At 43.8% G+C, this 19,500-nt stretch overlaps 1 protein-coding gene across 1 annotated transcript; it reads left to right on the top strand.

The window, feature by feature from the left end:
- The first annotated feature begins 14,983 nt into the window (after positions 1-14,983).
- LOC123182135 (serine/threonine-protein kinase SAPK4) lies at positions 14,984-18,749 on the top strand. Its single transcript, XM_044594605.1, has 9 exons — positions 14,984-15,279; positions 15,395-15,469; positions 15,751-15,852; positions 15,966-16,019; positions 16,181-16,273; positions 16,410-16,502; positions 17,802-17,906; positions 17,989-18,087; positions 18,173-18,749. Exons 1-9 carry the CDS (start codon positions 15,121-15,123, stop codon positions 18,512-18,514), a joined length of 1,122 nt encoding a protein of 373 aa, XP_044450540.1. The 5' UTR covers positions 14,984-15,120; the 3' UTR covers positions 18,515-18,749.
- The last annotated feature ends 751 nt before the right edge of the window (positions 18,750-19,500 follow it).

The following is a 19,500-nucleotide window of genomic DNA, read 5'->3' as shown; positions in this document are numbered from 1 at the left end:
ACTAAAAAGATTATTTTTTATTTTTTGTGAATTTTAAAATGTTCATAAGTTAATTATTTTTGTAAATCCTAGAAAAAGGTTTGCTAATTTTATAAAATGTTCATGACTTTGTAAAACGTTTGTAGTTTTGTAAAAAACCATGAATTCGAAAAAATGATTGTGAATAGAATAAGGACTCAAAGAGCCATACTTTAAACTCAAACTCCAAACATGCGTGTTGACTGTTGTACCATGGATTGCCCGGGAATATATAGAATATGGACGCGATGGCGAGCATTAGCGCCGTAAGAAGTGCGGCCAGTACTACAAATATTCGCCCGATTGAGCCATGAGCGGCGCTTGGTGGGCACTTTGAGAATGAAACATGTACGACGTGCGTGACTGTGTCTCGTACCACGAGCGCGGCAGCCGCTAGCTGGAATTGGACCCCGCGACAACTTTCGCGCGCACCGGTTAGTGCATATTTGCATGGGGCCGAACGGAAAGAGCATAAAATAATTCACTAGCTGATGTTCCAGAGAAAAAGGATCGGGGAATTAGAGTATCTATCCTGATTCTACAGAAGAAAGCATCTATTGCGTTTTTGTGACTCACGCATGCTTGATTCCGTGGATCGGATGTGTATAATGATTCACAAAGCGGACACCTTTTTCTTGAAATGCGCAAGTACCACCTTCACAAAGGTGATTCCGTGTTCAAATGTGTAATTTGACATCTCTACTATGCCGTTTTGTCATATGGCGTGGATGATTCTTTTTTTTTTTGCCGATCATCTTGTTAAGAAAAAGAGAGTTGTTTAGTTAATTAAGAAAAACCGGGCGAAACCAAAATGCGAAGAACCCCGGCTGACGTTCGCTGGGAGGGGGTGACATTTGCGAACGTTTTGATAACAACTTTAGTTGGTTGAAGGGTGACAACTTCTTCAGATCAACATGGCATTTTTTGTAAAATCAAAGGCTCAAAAAATGACATGTTGCTTGGAAGAAACTGCCACCCCCCGTACAACTAAAACAACCAGGAGACAATGGATTGGGCAGTAGGATGGGGAGATCGGGAGATGGATCATGTTGCCACGCCGTGGTTACGCACAGTTCATGTGTGTTTATGGTCTGTTTCTCATGAGACAATGCACCCGTTTTTTCATATAGTTTCATTACTTTGATGGTAAATCCTGCCTGCATTCCTACTGCCCAATGACGACGAAGCATGCCACGCCAGTACGTGGAGGCAGTGCTGAAATGTGCAGAAACGGGGCAGCTCGTTCGTGAGCGCAGCATACGGCAGCACATGCCGCTGTTGGATCTTTGGGCGCAAATGCAGCAGGCACTGGACAGTGGCAGTACCCGCGCGTACGTGCGCGTACGAACGGCGCGCCTCTCTGCCGTCCGGTAGAGGAAACCTGTTTGTGCCTGTCCGTGGGGTGGGGTGCGGGATCTGTCCCTGATTTTGATCGAAATCCTCCCTTCTTTTTGGCCCCTCGTTGTTTGGATGGGTCTTTCAAATGCCTGCTCTAGCACGTGGAATCTTTGCTTGCTTGCTGCCTTGCTGCCTACAATGCACGTACGGCTACACCATTTGTTTTGATTTTCGTCGGGCAAGAGGCAATCTAGGGATGTAAACCGGATTCTGTTTAATCCCGTTTAAACCCACTAATGATCTAACAGTGCAAAAATTTGTTTTTTTAGAAAAATGAACTATAAAACTAGCTAAAGCTAACTAAACGGGACTTATGGATGCCGCTTATTTGCCATTTACATCCCTACTTCTATCCCCACTGGTATCAATATGATGTGGTTGAAGTGATTGTTAGATCGAGCATTTCTTTTTCCTCGACAATATGGAGTGGTCTTTTTTTTTCTTCGACAATCCATAGTATTAGTGATTGTTTGGGTTGCCACTCTTTTCCTGTGCTTCAAGCACAATCTCTTTACATGTAACTTGCTTTCTATCTTAGGCCTCTTTTGATTTACAGGAATTTTGGAAAATTTCTAAATGATAGAAATTTTGGTAGAAAAATTTCTTTGGAGCCCATTGGTTTATAGGAATGGATTCATATCCCTACGTAGGATAGGAACCAATCGTTCACATTTTAAAGGAAAAAATATTAGCTTAGACTCAATGAAAAAAAACTCATATCCTATGCATCAAATAACATATCTTTCCCTCTAATAATTGAGATACATGTCACCTCATTTCTTAGAATTTTTCTATTCCTATCCTATGAACCAAGGAGGGCTTAATATATAGCATGAAGATCTCCTATGTGTTCTCGGAAAACTTTTTCTAAGAGAGAAAGGGTGGATGCACAGAGTGTTAACTTTGCAGATTGGAGACATATGACGATGTCGGTTCGCGCTTGAGAAGAGTTCATGCGGTGGCCTGCCATGGGCCGCTAGCTCTGAAGGACACCATAGTGATTCAAGTCAGACCATGTGTGGTGCGGCTCTCATAAGATCGATGTGGTGAATGAAACATCGCTTCATATTCGGGGTGGAAAACTGCAATTCGGGCTTACTAGTCGGACCCAGCAATTACACACTTGTGTCGTCTTCTTATTGAAGGTGTTGTTTTTGTGTTGGTGTTCTGGCCTTCATTGGTTAGATGTGGTATCTAGAATGAATTTTTTTTCATTGGCATTCATAATCTGGACTCGACGAGTTGTTGTGAGTGCATTATTCAGTCTTTGAAAGAACAACTATCGTTGTAGGTGAAGGGGGGGTGTTTTATTGCTGTCTACTTCATGTACTATGCTTGTAAGTTGATGCTTTGACCTATTGTATTGCACATTTTTAAATAAATTAAGGTTGTGTACACCTTGTTCTTGAAAAAGGTTGTGTACACGGAGGGTTTAGACGCCGAGATACTTAACCTTCCTTTTCGGAATAGATGTTAAACACACACACACACACATTCAAAGTACATGAAGTAGACTATTTATTTGGCACAGACATTATTGTCATTCTTATTTAATACATAACTACTCCCTCCGCCCCATAATATAAGATCGTTTTGCAAGCTATTTAGCTCGCAAAACGATCTTATATTATTGGACGGGGGAGTACATAACAAGTTTCTAGAAAGATCAATAGATTGATGGTAGATGACTGTGTATAATTGTGCTAACAATGCCGAGCCCTCGTCCCTCCTCACTTCCATAGTCGTTGATGGTCCACCGAGCTAGCACTAGATTCATGATCTGCGTAGGAGACTCTCTATCCAAGCAATCCTTCAGTTCATAACTCTTTGGATGAAGATCACCACGCCCCCTCATCTTGGTGTCAAAGCCATCGGGTGAAGGCGGAACTGGACTGTGCACGACGATCACTCTACATGCTCATCCTACCGCATCTCCTTTGCCGGAAGCTGGAACTATGGATAGACCGGTCTAAGTTGGAAATCTTGGACACCCCTCAAATTCCAATTCTTTGCATGGTTGGTGCCCATGGGTCCTTTCTAGCGGATGGATCCTTTCCTTCGCGCGCGCGCGGGGGTGGGGTGGGGGGGGGGGGCTTGCCTTGCTCTCTGGTTGGCTAACGATCAACCACCTTCTCATGTTAGATGTGTTTGCCCATGATGTTTGGTATCTGGCACCTTGTGCCTTGCACCAATGACTCGATCGTGCGACAACAGAGTGGAGTCAGTGATTCGATGCTTGCCAGGTTAAAGAGGTTGTCCACTTTTGGTGAGTGATAGTCAAGGACACCATAAAAGTCCATACGGGTTAAGAAGATCATGGCTTCGTGTCTGACCTGAACTCTAGGAGATACCTTGCAAGCACACATGTATTCAAGCATGGCAAGCCTATCCAACTTGGCGAAGAAGAGAGACACATCAAGGAAATACGTTGAGTCTAGCACCACCTCTCCACCCCGATAAAAGTAAACCAAGACCTAATACAAGAGGACCAATTTTTACAAGCTCCACAACCTTCCAGGATTTAGACAAGACATTACCTGTAAATACAAACCCTAGTGAAATAGCAAATCTCACCTAGTTTCGTTCATCATAGCTCATCGAGTTGCCCATTAACTTGTTGGATCTTCTCTTTGTAACCAAGATTGTATATTGTCCGGGACATGATTTCAATCAAGGTAGGAGTAGGGATATTAGTAGCGCAAGGGAGCCCGAATCTAAGTAAATTATGTCTTGAGGTCCACGATGGTATGAGCTAATGTTGCAGCTACTAAAGAAATCACTTCGACTACCATACCGCTGTGAGCCACTAATGAAATTACCCACGACAAAATTTATGATTCTATGCTACCGGTGCCTACTGTGGCTTGAGAGAAACACGAGGGTTTTCAAAGGGCAAAGACCCCACATGCGTCAGCGGTTCATGGGATTAAAGCACCAATGTCGCAATTGAAAACTTGCACGTGGAGGAGTGCATATCTGGTGCTCTAGGAGCTTGCAGGCCCACATGCTATGGGAACATCTGGGTCATTGGATCAGAGATCCAACAGTCTCCTATAGAGTTGCTGACAAATTACAAAAATTTGAGGAGTCACCTAATTATACAAAGTCCCAAATCTCCTCAGATGACCATTGGATTTCAAATCCAACAGCTCGGGTGCTCCAGTGGCATGGGGGCATGTAAGCTCCGACTAGACATGATATTTTTCCGCACGTGGAGGCGGCCTTTCATATTTGTGGATGTGGATGTGGTGGCTGTCTGGCAGACACTCTTCTTCACGGCGTTTGAGAGCGGTAATTTTGTAGTCGCAATCTTGTACATTGTCTTTTTCTTTCTTAATACTGTATGTATAAAGGCACACAGATCTCATGCAAGCCCTAAAAAATAGATAAGTAGCATAAAATAAGACTGTCGGATTAACAGAAGCGCCTTCAGATGTACTCCCACCATTTTTGTTTACTCCGCATATTAGTTTTGACTAAAGCCAAACTTTATAAAGTTTGACCAAGATTGTAATGCCCACGATGCGGCTATATCTCCCACGTGTCGAGGCACGACTTAGAGGCATAACCGCATTGTGGTTTTGTCGCAAAAAGGGTCATCTTCACACAATCCCATGTAATGAACAAGAATGGGATAACGAGAGTTGGCTTACAATCGCCACTTCACACAATATATAAATATAATTCATACATCATCCAAAATCCACACATAGACCGACTACGGTCAAATCCGAATGAAAATAAGATAACCCCAAATGCTAGATTCCCGATCGTCCCAACTGGGCTCCACTACTGATCATCAGGAAAAGAAACATAGTAACGACCACGTTCCTCATCGAACTCCCACTTGAGCTCGGTTGCGTCATCTGCACTGGCATCGTCGGCACCTGCAACTGTTTTGGTAGAATCTGTGAGTCACGAGGACTCAGCAATCTCACACCCGCGAGATCAAAACTATTTAAACTCATAGGAAAGGATGGTGTAATGAGGTGGAGCTGCAGCAGGCACTAAGCATATATGGTGGCTAACATACGCAAAAGAGAGCGAGAAGAGAAGCAACGCAACGGTCGCGAAGCTAGAAATGATCAAGAAGTGATCCTGAAACTACTTACGTTCATGCATAACACAAACCGTGTTCACTTCCCGGACTCCGCCGAGAAGAGACCATCACGGCTACACACACGGTTGATGTATTTTAATTAAGTCAAGTGACAAGTTCTCTACAACCGGACATTAACAAATTCCCATCTGCCTCATAACCGCGGGCACGGCTTTCGAAAGATAATACCCTGCAGGGGTGTCCCAATTTAGCCCATTATAAGCTCTCATGGTCAACGAAGGATAAACCTTCTCCCGGAAAGACCTGATCAGGGAATCCCGGTTTACAAGACATTTCGACAATGGTAAAACAAGACCAGCAAAGCCGCCTGAATGTGCCAACAAATCCCGATAGGAGCTGCACATATCTCGTTCTCAGGGCATATCAGATAAGTCAAGCTACGAGTAAAACCAGTCCTCGAGTTTCCCCGTGGTGGCCCCGCAGGCTGCTCGGTTCGGACCAACACTCGAAGGAGCACTGGCCCGGGGGGGTTAAAATAAAGATGACCCTCGGGCTCGCGAAAACCCAAGGGAAAAGGCTTAGGTGGCAAATAGTAAAACCAAGGTTGGGCCTTGCCGGAGAAGTTTTATTCAAGGTGAGCTATCAAGGGGGTCCCATAAATCACCCAACCGCGTAAGGAACGCAAACTCAAGGAACATAATACCGATATGACGGAAACTAGGGCGGCAAGAGTGGAACAAAACACTAGGCATAAGGCCGAGCCTTCCACCCTTTACCAAATATATAGATGCATTAATTAAATAAGAGATATTGTGATATCCAAAATATCCATGTTCCAACATGGAACCAACTTCAACTTCACCTGCAACTAGCAACGCTATAAGAAGGGCTGAGCAAAAGCGGTAACTTAGCCAAACAACGGTTTGCTAGGAAAGGATGGTTAGAGGCTTGACATGGCAATATGGGAGGCATGATATAGCAAGTGGTAGGTAGCACAGCATGGCAATAGAACGAACAACTAGCAAAGCAAAGATAGAAGTGATTTCGAGGGTATGGTCATCTTGCCTACAAGGTTCTCAGAGTTGTCGAAAGCTTGATCCTCGTAAGCGTGCTCAACAGGTTCCTCGTTCACGAACTCGTCTCCCGGCTCTACCCACAACAAGAACACAAGCAAACGGAACCACAATCAACCACGGGAAATGCACAAGCAACATGATGCAAAACATGTATGATATGCGAGATGTGGTATGCGATGCGTATGCGTGCTCCGGAAAGGAAATTAATGAACAAGGCAGTATCTTGGCAAACCAAGTATGCCACTGGAAATATGAGATGATTTCGGTTGAAATCGATATAAAAATCACCGGAAACGGATGCACGGTTTGCAAATGGCAAGCAAAACAAGAATGACACGAATCTGCGATTAACAGCATGATAGCACTTAGAATGCAACAAGTAACTATGCTACAACACCACAACATAGCAACAAAGCATATGACAGTAATCTACAGGATATGCTTGACAAAAGATGAACACTGAGCTACGGCTAGATCACACCACAACAGGTTCAAACAAGCATGGCAAAAGTGCAAAAGATAACAGGTTCACAGACTTGGTGAAATTACTGGACATGCCTGTAACAGCATCAGGTAGAAATATTCAGAGGAAGCAATCAACATGCTACAGGAATTTAACATAGCAAAACAAGGCATAGCATGAATCTACTAAAAGCATAGAACAAAAGTCCCTTACTGACCATGAGCCAAAAAGGACCAAAAGATATGATGGCAACCATGTAAACATAGCAAGTTTCGCTAACAGGTTCTAGACTTGGCAGAAAATAGAGCATGGCAGAAACAGACATTATGAGGACATCTTTGTGAGCTTGATGCACTCATCACAAAGCAATGCATGACAAAATAAGTACACCTACAGCACGATGGCATGTTTATGAAGCTATTCATGGCAAGAGCAAATACATAGTATGAAAGGAACAACTACAACAAGCTTGGCAAAATTGAATAACACGTAAACAATCTGCCAGGAACATTTTATAGCAAAAGTAGAGCAAGATTGAGTCATGCTATGGCACTCCATAATTGCAAACAAGGGCATGAATGAATCAACTACAACAATATCTACAAAACATCCTTACTGAACATCACCAAAATAAGCATGGATCTCTCTGTAGCCACATGGATATATAGCAACAAAATAACAGCAGTCACAGACAGTAAAATTACTAATTCTCTGAAAACAGAAACATTACGAAACCTATTTTGCATGCTTGTTCTAGTCACCACAGAGATCACAAAAATACATGGCATACACTTCTGTAAAGATGGGATGGCATATATCAAAACACATGTAGAGCTCATGCTCATAAGATGCACAGATTAAATGCAACAAAAATAACAAAACCCTAAGTTCTGTCAACAGGCAGCAGTAAACAGCACTTAGCACTCTTTTATCAGAGATTTGGGCATCAAGATGGACTCAAAAGAACATGACCTAATAGAACAAAATGTAGAGCATCTCGTAACGAACATTTCGATATATTACACGCGTGAAACGGAGCTATATGCAGAGAGTTATGATGCGATGAACAGGAGCATATATTGCAAGAATATTGGGACTTAGAAGATTTCGGGAGAGGGAGAAAGTCAACCCTAGGCCAGATCCAGATCGGGCTCGAGCTCGGGGACGACCGGAGTTCGTCGCCGGAGACGGAGGAGAGGGAGACGCGGCGGCCGGCGACGGAGGGGAACGGCGGCGAGGAAGGAGACGGCAGGGTCGACGGCGGCGAGTGCAGGAGGAGGCGACGGCGGCGGTGCTCGCGGCACGGGCGACGAGGATCCCCAGCGTGGAGGCGCGGGCGGCCGGGCGGCGAGGCAGCGACGAGGCGCGCGGCGGCGCGGCGAGGAGACGGGTGGCGGGGCGGCGCACGGCTCGGGGCGCTCGGGAAGAGGAGGCGGAGGCGCGCGGGCTCCGCGGGCCAGGCGCGGGCTCGCGGGCCGCGGGCGTACGGGCGGCTGCCGAGGGACACGTGGCAGCGTCCCGTTGGCTGCGGCGGCGGCGGGGTTTTCGTCCGGCGGCGGTGGACACGTCCGGTGGCGGCGGGGCGAATTTGCTAGGGTTTGCACCGCGAATATTTCGGAGGGGGGGTGTATAAATAGGCATAGGGAGCTAGGAGACTCCAAATGGAGTGCGGTTTCGCCCACACGATCGTGATCGAACGACCTAGAGCATGGAAGAGACTTAGAGGGGTTTTTGGGCTATTTGGAGGGGGGTTTTGCTGCAACACACAAAAGGCATCTACAGTTACCCGGTTAACTGTTGGAGCATCAAACGACCTCCAAATGAGACGAAACTTGACAGGTGGTCTACCGGTGGTATACCAAGGCCACTTGACAAGCCTCGGTCCATTCCGAGAACGTTGAACACCCGCTTACGAAAAGAAAACAAGAGGGGTGCGCCGGAGGAGGTGGGAGTGCCAGATTGCAAAACGGACAACGGGGAAAATGCTCGGATGCATGAGACGAACACGTATGCAAATGAGATGCACATGATGACATAATATGAGATGCATGACATGAACAAAATGCAAAACGAGAGAAAAAACCCAACCACGAAGGGAATATCATAACACATAGCCGAAAATGGCAAGAGTTGGAGTTACAAATATGAAAAGTTACATCCGGGGTGTTACAAAGATTGTAGAAAACAATATAAACATTTACAGTAACAAATTTATATGATTCCCCAAAGAAAGACAAATTTATGATGCGAAAATATATGCAATGATGAATCCAATGATTTATATTTGGTGGTGTATATGGTAATATATCTTTCTACAAATTTATTGAAAGTATATAAATATAAAAATTGACTTTAGACAAACCTAAAATGCGGAGTAAATAAAAACGGAGGGAATACAATTTACTTGGCCGCGCTACATTAATTATATCCGCTTTGAGGAACAGCGATGGGCAAACCATCCCATGGCGTGATGTGGAGAGGATAGCATCGTAACAGATGTTAACTTTGGATTGGCTGCTAAACTCTCAGGCCTCCCTCTCCTACGCATAACGTACGTCGACTAGTTTCTCTCTAGTCGGCGGGTCGCTCTCGCGCGTAGTACGTCGATGCCGAGAGCTCCTCTGCCCGACCAGCCAAACATCTCGCGCAACCTGTCGATGACCCGGCCGCGTCGGCACCGTGTAGATATGAACTACAGTACTACCTGTCACCCGTCGAGTGACAAGTGTAACGACCTTCAACTGCACAAAGCGGGGACGGAAGCTTTGTTGTGCTCGGAATCGACCACACGACGCAGTGTATCTGTTGCAAGGGATGGGCTGGCCGCGCAAGGAAAATGAGTGTTTGCTGGTTTAGGTTTTTTTATTTACACTTCGGTGGACCGGCTCCCCCGAAGAGAAAAACAGTCCCTGTCAGATCAACGCTCTTATATTTCTTTTTTCCGATAAACTTTCGATTTATTCATTTTCAATCGTGTCGTACAATGAACACTGAAAATAATAAAAGTTACATTCAGATCCGTAGACCACCTAGTGACGACCACAAACACTGAAGTGAGTCGAAGGCGCGCTGCTGTCATCGCCCCTCCCTCGCAGGAGCTAGGCAAACCTTGTTGTAGTAGACAATCGAAAAGTCGTCGTGCTAAGGCCACACGGAACCAACGCACCAGAACAGCAACCGCCACCGATGAAGAGTGTAGATAAGAAGGATCCAACCTGAAGACACACGAAAAACGGCGAACGACGAACAGATCCGAGCAAATCCACCAAAGACAAATCCACCGGAGACACCTCCACACGCCCACCGACGATGCTAGACGCATCACTGGAACGCGGCTAGGCGGGGAGACCTTTATTCCATCTTCAGGGAGCCGACGCCATCTCGCCTTCCTGAGTAGAACACAAACCCTAACAAACCTCGAAAAAAAAAATCTAAAAACGGAGCCCTCCTACCGGCAAGGGCCGGGATCCAGTCCCACCCCATGGCCCTAAGGCCACGGGAGACGAGGCGGACCGGCGTCGGCGCTGATGGGAGGCAGAGGAACTCTAGCTTTTTGGGTAGGCACCCTCGCCTATGAGTTGAAGTTGGAACGTATCCAACGCTCTTATATTTCTTTACAGAGTAAGTATTTGTTTTCGTAAAAGACTCCTTACAATTATTGTGGTCTAGTTAAATTGTTACCATACTCGCCGAGTTAAATTCATAAAACCACCACAATACATGTGTCATTAGTAGAAAACCATCACTTTACAATTGTGATAAAAAACACTGCATGCAGCACAATGACAACTGCAACAAACACTAATCCTAAATGCTAATTGCTTTGATGACGTCACTAACTGGTGGGTTGAGTTGGAAAAATGCCACATAGACATGTCCTCTCGCAGGCATGCATATGTTACCTTAGTATGCTGATTGTTGAAGCATATGGTGGTATACACCGACAGCGTTCGCATCGGCATGGCACGCGACATTCAAAATGCAAGTGGCATAAGCATTTCGGTGAACAACATACATGCGGGCGCCAGATTGCTGAAGTATTAGGTGGTGTACATCGACGGCATTGGCATCAACATCGACATGCTACAATGGGAAGTGGAACGTGGTATGAACATTTCGCTGAATACCATACGGGCGGGAATAAGGACAACCATTGATACCACAATAATTCTAGGGGGTATTTGCAAAAAAATTGCAGCCTCGTCAGCATGATATGATCCGACGTGATCTGTTTCGACTAATGTGCAGATATGCAACACTTTGTGGGACTAAAAGTGCAATTACCTCTCCACGTAAATACATAAATGGTTTACTTGTTTAATTTCGTGAAATAGAAAACAACTTGTTTTTTTTTTCATCGAGAAAGCAATATGTTTGAACATGGAACTATGGTATTTGGTCATGAATCCTAAAGTATAAGTACAATGTAACCCAAAATTATATAAAAACGTTCAGCATGAACCTTGGCCCAGTTTTAGATGACAAACTTTACAACAAAATATGAACATTCATAGACAAGAGAAAAGATGAAATTATAACCATAAAAACTCATTGAACAACATAAATCTCTAGGCACTTTGTAAATATGCAAGCTATAAATGAATTTATCTCGTGTGTTTCATGATCATGTATAAACAGTTACATCTATTGGTGAATATGATAGTTCTCACATTTCTATCATATCTCGTACTGATGAATTCTTCATAATTTCTTGTACCCTTTTTTCAAACCTTAGTGCATATTTGATTCACGGCATTTTCATATGAATTTTGGAGGGTTGAGATCCTTAGAAAGTTTTTCTATCTTGGTTGTTTGATTCATATGATCAGACCATATACATTTTTCCTAAGGATTCCTCACATTATGTTCCAAAGGAAATTTTACATCCACACATACGTCTTGAAGAGAATATTTTCATTTTTATGTGGTGCAATCATCTTCGATGCAAATACAATCTTGTAGGATTTCGTGTTGTCACAACATTGTAAGGGCTCGTTTGATTCAAAGGAATTTCATGCAATTTTTTTAAAGGATTTGGATCCTGGGGAATCTGCCCTATGTAGGTTGTTGATTCACATGAATGTAATCCTTTGAAAAACTTTCTAAGGATTGCTTTGGACACAAGTTTGGGGGAAATTTCCATTCACTCAAATCTTCGTGTTCAATTCCTTCGTTTTTCATATGTTATCAAACACTCTTTGATCCAAAATTATGGGGTATTCTAACCTTAAAGGATTTTTTATAGGACTTGTCCTGCATTTTGAGAACTCTACGAATCAAAGAGGCGTAAATCCTGCATTTCCCCCCTATTTTTGTTGTTTCAGAGATCGTGTGTACCCAAGGGGCACTAGTATGTCTGTTTAGGGCGGGTCTGCACCTTGGAATTTTAAGTAAATTTTTGGAGTTCTTCTGAAAAGTAAATGTTTAGGGAAAAAACATAAACATAAGGAATCCACAAAATTGAGAAATAGGAATTCGTACAGAAAAAATAAATTAATTATATCCATTTTAGAAAGAAAAAAAGAGAAATGTGTTAATTGTGCATATTTGTATTTTAGTTAAATGTTGAAGATTAAATATCTTGAGTACAAATGTTGAAGATTAAATATCTTGAGTACTTGCATATGTGATTGTTCACATTATTTGGAACACCCAAATGCAAATCAATCATCTATAAGGGGTTAGGGTCCAATTTAAATGATTTTTCAAAAGTTGGAGATTGGATATAGGCAGTTGCATAGTTCAAGGTTCAAGTCATCGGACCATGGAGCATGGTTTTGGGATTGAAAATGGACTTGTTTATTAGAAAAATATTTGATTGAAGAAATGATTTGTGTTTTAAAGCCAAGAAGGAGATTCACCATCATATTTTAGAAAATTCTGTGATAAAGCTGTTTGTAAATTCTACTTTTTATTGATTGTTTAGGTAATTGCAACAACTCTTTATGTAAGAATAAGAACTAATCTAGAATAACTGTATATTATATTGTCGAGCTATCTACATCTATTGTTTAACCTTTTGTCAAAATGGATTAGAAAAACAATGAAATAACAAATAAATTATTTTAATCTTGATGTAGGGTGGAACCCTAGGGGACGATCTTTCACGGTTTGGAGGGGGATTCCCGAAGAACATGAAGAACACAAGAGGGGAAACGAGAGGAAACACTCAAATTGACTTGATCCAATCACACATGTGCTAGATCGACATACACAGAGAGGTAACAAAGATCCAAGGACAACAAAGGAGGATATAAAAGTAACTAGTTCATCCCAATCCTTGAAGGAGTTGACGTCTTGAATCCACTAGGGGATCTTCCCACAAGGGGGCCTTGAATCCACGTGGGGGATCTTCTCCAAGGAGGCCTTGGTCTCCAATGGAGTAGAGGTAAGTGGATGAGCAAAGCTCTATCTCAAATGAGCTAATCCTTTTCTAACCCTAAAACGTTGGGGGAGAAGGAGTATATATAGTCTAAGGGGGTGAAGTGGTACATGGGCCTCGGCCCGTGGCACTATGCACAGACAGGCGTCGGTCGTCCGGACGTTACCGGTCGCCCCGTGTCTCGTGAGGGACCGATCGTCCGGTAAGGTTCAAAAGTCCGGCGTTTTGGCTTTGTTGAGTCATTGTCGGATTTTCGGACGGCGTCGGACATCCGGTCTTGGTCGATCGTCCGGCCGCTGTAGACTTGGCCTTCGGCTGCAGTTGTTCTCGCTGTCTGAACTTCCAGGCGTCGGATGTCTGGTCTGGACTGGTCGTCCGGTGGCTATGACTTTCTGTCAGCCCTTTCTCTTGCTCCTCGTGTTCCGTCTTCTCGTCCAATGCTCCTAGTTGCTCAATGGTCTTCCTCTTGGTTCCTGGTCATGCATGGCATATACATTTGAGGTAGTAGACATGTCTCACATGTGGAAAGTGATGTATGGCGTATGGTTGAGGTCTCGTCGTATGTTCTCTTGGGGCTTGGGGAGTAGTCGTAGTGTACATGAAGATGACCGTAGGATGCTCCGCATCAAATCTGCTCATTGCCGCACATTGCACGTATACTCATTTTGTTATATTATAATATCTTGAGTTCTACTTCTACAATTCTCCTTGGCGGAATTTGAAACCCTTAATGCAAAGCTACAATTCGATGAGGGTCCAATTTAAATGGGTTTTGAAAATTTGAGGGTTTGTTACAGACAATTGCACATTTCCAATGTTAAAGTCATCGAGCCAATGACCATAGTTTTGGGGTTGGAAATAGACTCACTTTTCTAGAAAATATTTGGTTATTTGAAGAAACAATCTGTGTTTCAAAGTCGGTGAGGGAAATACTATTATTATACTTTAGAAAAGTCGGTGAGGGAAAACATAGAGTGGTGCCTTCTACTTTTTTATTGACTATTTAGGTAAAACCGCAACTTCTAATGGATCGCCTAAACATCAGTTGTAAATCAAGATTCAAAAGAATTGATTTTGTTTGCCACACCGTTCATCTTCTTCCTCCCACGTACTTGCTCCAACCACCCTACAACCTAGTTCGAACCGACTGCCACCGCCTCCCGCGGTTGGCGGGCGCTGTCGTGCACCGCTCCGTCTTGCCTGAACCGCCGCCTCCGCCATGCTATCGCCATTCCGGCCATCCCTCTAAAGCCCCCTTCTCCGACGTCGACAAGCCACCCCCACCCACAGAGGTCAAACCTCCACCTCCCCTTCGCGTGCGACGCCGCGTCCTCACACGCAGCTTAGGATTTAATTAAAAATAAATAAAGACTACTAAGCCGGGAAAACATTAGATCATGTTCTCGAACCATCTGCAGTCTACTGTTGAAGCCTTTTGTGGAGCTGGAGCAGGAAAAGGATTGTTGAAACATAAACTACAAAAATCTTGAAAGGAATACGGTACGGATACAGTCACAGCCAGTCTCGGAATCTCGGGTACAGTCGGACGCGCACACGACGCGCGTCTATATATACCCGGCGAGCGCACGCACGAGACGCACAGAGCGCCAGGCCGGAAAGCGACGTAGGCGCCACAGACCACACCGCCACCTGTACCCGCCGGTCGATTCGTCGAGCTGCCCCGCCGGCCCCCGCCCCTCCTCGCCGCTCCGCACCGGCGCCGATGACGACGGCGACGGCGACGGCCGCGCCCCTCACCGGGATGGACAAGTACGAGGAGGTGCGGGACATCGGGTCGGGAAACTTCGGGGTGGCCCGGCTGATGCGCCACCGCGAGAACGACGGGCTCGTCGCCGTCAAGCTCATCGAGCGCGGCCACCGGGTCGGGGCTCCTCCGCTCCTTAAATCAATTCATTTATCGATTTCTGTTGCTCTCCGTTCCGGGGGTTCGTTCTGTGCGTTCCAATTGGGTCTGAATTTCTGATGGCTGGCCGCAGATTGACGAGAATGTGTACCGGGAGATCGTCAACCACCGCTCGCTTCGGCACCCCAACATCATCCAGTTCATAGAGGTGCGCCTTCTCATCTGGAAACGGAGCGACCAGCTGTAAAAATCCCTTATTCATTGCGTTTGTCCTCTTGGGTTTAATTGGCTGCTCTGTAGGGAAACATTTCCTCCTCCGGTGACGCTTAGTAATGTGTTTTTACATGCTTTAGAGTTTGGACGGGCGCGTGCATATGTAACTGATTGGGAAATTTCCGAGTCTGAAGTTTTTCTGCACTTGTTTGGCACAAGGCGTTTCCCATTTCAAACTGAGAATCTTGGGTGCTTACATTGGAAATTTTCCAACAGGTGATCCTAACACCGACGCATCTTGCAATCGTGATGGAGTATGCGGCGGGTGGCGAGCTCTTTGATCGGATCGTCGATCGTGGCCGGTTTAGCGAGGACGAGGTCACAATTTGTAACCCTCGTCTTGATCTTCTTTCATCAGCAGAAGTAGTACGAAATCCAGAGTCAATTTACTGTTTTGTGTTTTTTTTTCTTTCCTCTGCTTATTACTGCAGGCCAGATATTTCTTCCAGCAGCTGATCTGCGGCGTAAGCTACTGCCATCACATGGTATGCAGAAGCAGTAAATTACTCTCTTATATTAGCTGGACATCAAGCAAGTTACAGTTCACATCATTCCCTGAGTAGAAAGTGCCAGCGTGAATTTTCAAATAAATGTGAGTGGGACCTGATAATATGCTAAATGTTGCAATCACTTTACTGCTTGCCAGCAAATATGCCATAGAGATTTGAAGCTGGAGAATGTTCTCCTGGATGGTAGCCCGGCTCCCCGGCTCAAGATATGCGACTTTGGGTACTCCAAGGTTGGTTGTCAATTCTCATAAGAGTGGAGTGGGTGGTCCACGCCTTGTAAATCCTGTCATGTTTCTGTACGTTTGCGTAAGAATAACTATTTGCTGTTTGCTGCTAAAAAATGAACTCTTCGCCATTTTGTGACAGTCGTCAGTACTACATTCAAGGCCCAAATCTGCAGTGGGGACGCCAGCATACATTGCACCGGAAGTTCTTCGTCGCCAGGAATATGATGGGAAGGTAACCTAAAAGAATCTCTTATTTATATATGACATGCGTTTTATGTTTCTGACCTTTGTAAGCGCATCCGGTAAGAGCACGCCACTTAAGGTTCTTCCTTTCACGATGACATGCACATAAATACTCCATGATGTTGACATACTGCATTACTTAAAGAATGATTTGCCACGCAGAGCAAACCTGAAGTGTTGTTTGGCTGAGCACCATAATTTAGGAGTGGAAGTTTTACCAAACTCTTTTAGGTGGCAAAGGTTGGAAGTTCCTACATAAAAAATTGTACAACACTGCGATAGGATATGGTATAGGATGTGCTTGCATTTACGGTTTCGAGTTTTTGAAGGAAGTTGAATCTGATCGCCCACAGTTTTGTGTCTTGATTATGGAGAATTCGATTCAACATTAATATCATGTGAGGAAGGGACTTGGCTCATGGAAGTTGCCGGTTTTGGGGAAAGTAAAATTGGCAAGTAATCGCCACTACCCCCCATTCAGGAAAACTATTTTCACCATTTCATACAATTGTGAAAAAAATCACCCTGTTTTGCCACTTTTATTCAGACTTTGGCACCCCTTGTGAAAGCAGAATTAGCTTGGCCAATTGGCATTCCCTTTGCAAATAATGTGTATTCATCAACATTATTGATTTTCATTGATGAACATAGCTGCACATATAGTTATTTGATTGAACACCCTCTTACTAGCTACTGCTGAGTAATCATACAATATCTGCAATATTTATTATCAAGAGAAACTAGGAATTATCTTGCTAAGTTCTTTTGAGTTCTGCAAAATTTAATTGATCGTTTGAATTTTTATCCAACACCCTCCATCGGTTTAGTAGTGCATGGCCTGATTTTCGTACAGAGAAAAGGCTCAAGATGTGAATTGTGATAAGCTGGAGTTCACACTTCACTCACTCTGTTCCTGAAGAAATGATGTTGTAACACAAACAAACTCTATTCTCCTCTTATTTAATACTCTTTTGAGGCAAATCTTTTGCCTTCGTTTTAAAAAAGAAATGATACCATTCTTTCATCATTGTTCTGTAGATCCTATCTTTGTTGACCAAAATCAGTTCATTGCTGACTTCTCTTAGATTGTTTTGTTTTACACATTGCCAAATGAGAAAGAGGCCCCGCCATATTAATCTGATGTACTGTACAACGATCTCTTGATTCATAGTTCCATAAACGGCTTTAGAATAAGAAGAGGGAAGTTGGCGAAGGTCATTCAATCGATAAACATATTTAGTAGTACAGGGTGTAACTGAATGCTGACAAGTGTATTTTGGTAGTGCAGATGGCAGATGTATGGTCCTGTGGGGTGACTCTCTATGTCATGCTTGTGGGAGCCTACCCATTTGAAGACCCGGATGACCCCAAGAATATTAAGAAGATCATTCAGGTGATAGCCTAGTCCTATAGAAGTTCTTTCGCCACCCAAAATTTACAAATCACAAATGCCGGTCGCTTATCTTTGTTTGCAGCGAATAGCAGCAGTCGACTATACCATCCCAGACAATATTCTCATATCTGCTGATTGCAGACAGCTCATCTCTCTTATCTTTGTGAGCAATCCAACAAAGGTACTGGTCTCAGCTCTCCAGATTGCAAGATCGACGTGTCCATAAGTGTACCTGCTTTGATGTGACATTTTTCTATCTTCTATAGAGAATCACAATGAAGGAGATAAAGAGCCACCCATGGTTCTTGAAGAACTTGCCGCGGGAGCTCACAGAGGAAGCTCAAGCAGACTACTACGAGAGGAGCAGCAGCGTGCCTTCTTTCTCGAAGCAAACAACCCAAGAGATCATGGAGATTGTGCAAGACGCAAGGAAGAAGCCGAGATCAAGCACATCAGGCTATGGCTACGCGGACGAGTTATCGGATGATGAGGAAAAGAATGCGAAGGTCAGTGTACCAGAACAGAATGACGAAGAAGATGAGTGCGACAAGAAGGTTAGGGAGGTTCTTGAGAGCGGGGAGCTGGATATGAGCGCGTTGCACATCTAAACGCTGCTTGTGATGTGGGACCGGGAGGATGTAGATAATTGGCTATTTTGATTTGCTTGGTTTTGGTAGGACGTATGCTTTTCTGCTGCAGAGGTAATCTGTTTATGTTTTCCTGTAACGTGATGTAATGTGTAGTGTAATATTCGTTCAGAAGGAGAATGTTTTGCACAGGGAATCAATTTGGTATGTGCTTTTTTTGCTGGTACAGAGGTTTACATCAAACTTTTGTGCGATCTGGGAGGGCTGCGTAGTTACTACAGGTTTGATGAATCCGCCTACAGCGATCTGTGCGTGTTGTTGACTGAAATGGATATCACCGCTTTCAGCATATGCAAATATCAGATAACTTCAGATTTTGTTGCTAGGACTTCTATGGATGGGGCAGAATTTGCCAGGATTTGTCAGTTCTTTTGACTGAAAGGGAAAAATGTGGTATTCCCTCTGTTCACAAATATAAGATGTTTTGGATATTTCAATATGAACTACTCCCTCCGTTCCTAAATATTTGTCTTTCTAGACATTTCAAATGGACTACAACATACGGATGTATGTAGACATATTTTAGAATGTAGGTTCACTCATTTTGCTTCGTATGTAGTCACTTGTTGAAATCTCTAGAAAGACAAATATTTGGGAACGGAGGGAGTACATATGAACTGAAATGAGGGAACAAAACACACTGAAATACGTCTATATACATCCAAATCAGAAAGAATCTTATAATAGTGACATGAGGTAGTAGTTAAAAAATACTCCTATATATCATAAAGTGTTTTATTGCCTTGAAAAGGCAAAATAATTACATAAACTGAGCTAAAACCACGACAAGAATTATGGAATGGAGGGAGTACATGCATTTTCCCTACTTATATTTTCTAAAACCAATACAATATTTAAGACATCATAGAGTACTTAATTAGAGTAATTTGGTGGGCCGACAAAAAGGTGATTACCCAAATCCATGCATAAGTGCTATGCTATTAAAG

The sequence above is a fragment of the Triticum aestivum genome, chromosome 1D (assembly GCF_018294505.1).
Source record: "Triticum aestivum cultivar Chinese Spring chromosome 1D, IWGSC CS RefSeq v2.1, whole genome shotgun sequence".
NCBI classification, from domain to species: Eukaryota; Viridiplantae; Streptophyta; class Magnoliopsida; order Poales; family Poaceae; genus Triticum; species Triticum aestivum.
This window is presented reverse-complemented; position numbering and strand designations above follow the sequence as displayed.

What these genes read in the sequence shown, in the direction of transcription:
- LOC123182135 (XM_044594605.1), top strand. Translation starts at nt 15,121, where the DNA reads ATGACGACGGCGACGGCGACGGCCGCGCCCCTCACCGGGATGGACAAG. An exon ending in GCCGGTTTAGCGAGGACGAG is followed by an intron (nt 15,853 to 15,965) that starts GTCACAATTTGT and finishes TTATTACTGCAG; the next exon opens with GCCAGATATTTCTTCCAGCA. An exon ending in TAAGCTACTGCCATCACATG is followed by an intron (nt 16,020 to 16,180) that starts GTATGCAGAAGC and finishes ACTGCTTGCCAG; the next exon opens with CAAATATGCCATAGAGATTT.